The sequence below is a fragment of the Branchiostoma floridae genome, chromosome 14 (genome assembly GCF_000003815.2).
Source record: "Branchiostoma floridae strain S238N-H82 chromosome 14, Bfl_VNyyK, whole genome shotgun sequence".
In the NCBI taxonomy this organism is placed as follows: domain Eukaryota; kingdom Metazoa; phylum Chordata; class Leptocardii; order Amphioxiformes; family Branchiostomatidae; genus Branchiostoma; species Branchiostoma floridae.
In genome coordinates this window covers 3057247-3060797 of record NC_049992.1, presented here as the reverse complement: position 1 = coordinate 3060797, position 3551 = coordinate 3057247, and the positions used below count along the sequence as shown (strand labels likewise).

Below are 3551 nucleotides of genomic sequence, written 5' to 3'. Positions count from 1 at the left end.
CTGAATCTACGTGTTACGGCGTCATAACCAACGTGGAACGGGGCCTTCTGATTGGTCCGCGGCGCCTGGCTATATGATAATTGTCTTTTAATACTAAAGTCAACTTCAAAGTTAAAGAATAAGATGTGAAAGGACAAAGAAAAGTTAATTGTTCTGTATACCATATCCTGTATATACATATATAAACACATATATATATTCTGTATACCATATCCTTAAGTCATTTGTTCAACCTTCCTAGCCACTGGCAATTGCATAATGAAGGCAACTTTTCTTGTGAAATTTTTTTTTGCATGCTAGCATCAAATTTGGGGCCCCAGAATATGTCATCCATATAATCATATCAACATGGCTTGATATCTTCGTGGTAAGAAAAAAAAAACTAAGATTTTGATGTACATGAAAGAAATCATTTTTACATTGTCTTTTTTTTTTTTTACAGGAACAAGGCAGGATGGCTGGACAGTGAGCTGAACTCTTTTGTACAACAATATCTCCATGGAGGCAACATGAGTGGGTAGAGCAACAGTAGCCCTACCGAGCTTTCGTCAATTGAAACTTGGGGGTGGGCTGCATGCACACAAGTAAAGTCTAACCTGTAACAGTCTAAGGGGAAGGAAATGCCTAGCTTTATCATGACCCTTTCATAGGGTTCTTTCGGACACCGATTCAGCTTGTTTTGAGCCGTTCAATGAATTGAAGTCAGCTTTTCAAGCTATAGTGTGATTTCTTTGATGAACTGTTATTGCAGAAAGACTGTATCAACCATAGAAGTGTCTAACTCGTAGCATCTCATGTACATGTAAATATGAATGTAACTTACTAGTTCCAAGGACAGTTACTATCTAGCAGTCTTTTCTCGGCCTGATCAGTGAAAAAGATGAATTTGCCGAAAAATTTGCTTGAAAAATTACTTATAGCCAACTGATTGTTGGTTTGAACCTTTGTTTTTTCATGACAAGCTCAAAACTGCCTGCATGCTACTTTTCATTGAAGTCATGGGGGAAGATTTAATGGTAGGTCAAAATATAACAAACATGCAGATTTTATGAATCTGTCAACATGAAGTATATAATTGTGTAGGAATGGGCGGTAGTACTACATCAACAGTGTTACCTAAGATCAGTTACATGTAACTTGCTCATCATTGGTCATCCAGCATTTGTATTTTGAGAACTTGAGTCGATTTTGTTTAGTCCAGAAAAGATTCTGGTAGAGACCAGCAAGAAGCTACCATAAACATTGTTGCAAGGACTGACAGGCTTTAGGATCGCAGTCATGTACGTTTCTCATGACATAAAAAATATTATTTCGCACAGACATAGTTAAACAAGTGTATTTGTGAGCCCTGTGCTCTCCTGCTCCAGGCAGTGTTCTGTACATGTGATTTGGAGATGTTGTAAAAGTACAATGAATTTGGCCTTTCTGGTGCTGCTGACCATGTGTGTGTGTTGGTTGTTATTATTTGTCATGGAGTCATGTAGTTATATTTAGACTTGTTACTTTGTACTTTGTTTGCGGATGCTTTTAACATTTAGACATTTGGAGTCATCAACAGCAAGGCCCTCACATACTCCATGTAACTGCTGAAATCCATTTTTCTTTTCCTCTCAGAATTTCTAGTTACTGTAAATGCAGAAACTTTCGCGGTGGTTTAATGTTCATGTTTTTTTGCGCTGGCCATTTCACCGTGAACTTGAAACCACCGCAAACATTTTTCCATGGCAGTAAGAGACTACAGTGCATGGTGCTACAGCGAACTTAAAACCACCGCGAAAAGTATTTTTCCTGCTACAGCGAAATTAAATCCCCGCGAACTTAAATGTATTTACAGTATATTTTAAGAGTCTGGGTAAAAGTGTGTGTTTGGCTGTCCCTAGAAGAAGAGTAAGTTCATACTATACCTTCTAGCATTTCCAATCATGTTAAGGGTATTTTTTAACGATTTTGCTCAGTGCAAGGCCATTGACCACTTCTAGGCACCGAACTATGCTCACTGTGGTAGCATCTCTTCTCCCTAAGTCAGAAACATCGAGCTTCAGCAAGTTCGACTAACTGACTCAATAGTCGAAGCAGGGGTTACGAGAAATTCCCTACCCCATTTAGGCGGAATGGTTTGATCTGCTCACACCGTAAGGACCCCTACTCTTTTCGATAAGTGTGTGTATTCACTGCAAGTCAAGTACAAAATGTATGACACACACACACACACATACATTGTACATGCACACATACACAGGTACACACACACACATAGGTTCTGACATGCTCATTTAATCAGACAAGTATCTATGAGTCTGTCTTGTATTTGTCCTACAGCTTTTTGTTTTCAAAGAAATTCCTATGAAACGGCAGCAATATCAAGTAATTTCTGTAATAGCCTGGTCACACCAAGTATGCTACTGCAATTGAAAAGTTGGTTTTCTGGTTGAGACACACTAGATTGCCATCTATTGGCTTTAATGAAAAGGTGCACACAAATGTAGTCTTACAAAGAATTTAAAAAAAATCTATTCCTGTTAGTAGGTTTGATGATAAATGTGCAGATTGCAGGGAGTAATGTATTTTTGGACAAAGAAAATATTAAAGAACAATAAATTGGTCACACGCATTGCATTTGATTATGATGAAGGAAACCTTCTTTAATGAATGCCTTGAAATACAGAGCAGTAACTGTACTTTATAGTACAGCTCTGGAACACTAACTTGTTTGGTTTCTACGTTTCTTAATTATGCTTGGTTAATGATAACAACAAAATTAAAAGTCAAGTTTGGCCACAACAAGTAAATTTTATGGTTGACATCAGCACACTCGTTAGTTTTTGCCTAATTTTGAAAAAAAGGGACAATTTTTGCCCCTCTGGATGGTGAACATTGTTCGTGTAATAGAGGTGACACTAGTGAGGAATATGTAGCCATAATCGTACTGTAACAGTTGTAGAAGTGAAACTAGTTCAACAGTGAAAGTGGCACCAATGTGGTAGCCATTACTGTAGTTGTCAATTTGTGAGTGATGTCAGTCTATCACACTACACTTCTGGAATACAGAGGGTAAAAGACTTGTTGGTTGTGATACCATGTTTTGTCGCTTCTTGTAACAGCATTTATGGTGTCTATATTGAAAATGTAGATATATATCTTGTTCCTTTTGCAAGTTTGTTTTTTCTCCCTCGTTAAATTTAGAGCCTGCACAAGATGTCATCCATAAAATTTACTGTGGCCTTATGAGTAAATCATATAGTAGTACACGAATCCTTCTGATTATAATATGATTATAATAATGAAAACTCATATTGTCGTCAATGCTTGTAAGTTTGATTAGGCCAGCTACAATATAGCCATTTCCATACTTGGATCTCCACATAGATGTTTGTCCTATCTGTCAGTAACAATGTTCATCATTATAACTGCATCATCACCTGTCTTTTTATCAAATTTGGAAGTTCCTTCAAAACTTATTCTTACAGAGAAAAAGACAGGTGATGTTAAACATTTCTCTCCTTCCAAACTTATTCTTACAGAGAAAAAGACTGGTGATGTTAAACATTTCT

General features: G+C 37.1%; 1 protein-coding gene across 4 annotated transcripts in view; it reads left to right on the top strand.

The window, feature by feature from the left end:
- Nucleotides 1–1439, top strand: part of LOC118430427 (mitofusin-2-like) — a 16815-nt gene extending 15376 nt beyond the window's left edge. For all 4 annotated transcript variants that reach the window (XM_035841290.1, XM_035841289.1, XM_035841288.1 and 1 more), the window contains one exon: nt 443–1439. In XM_035841290.1, the coding sequence (XP_035697183.1) occupies nt 443–521 (79 nt within the window). In that variant the 3' untranslated portion in view covers nt 522–1439. The remainder of the gene's footprint in view (nt 1–442) is intronic.
- Nucleotides 1440–3551: the final 2112 nt, after the last annotated feature.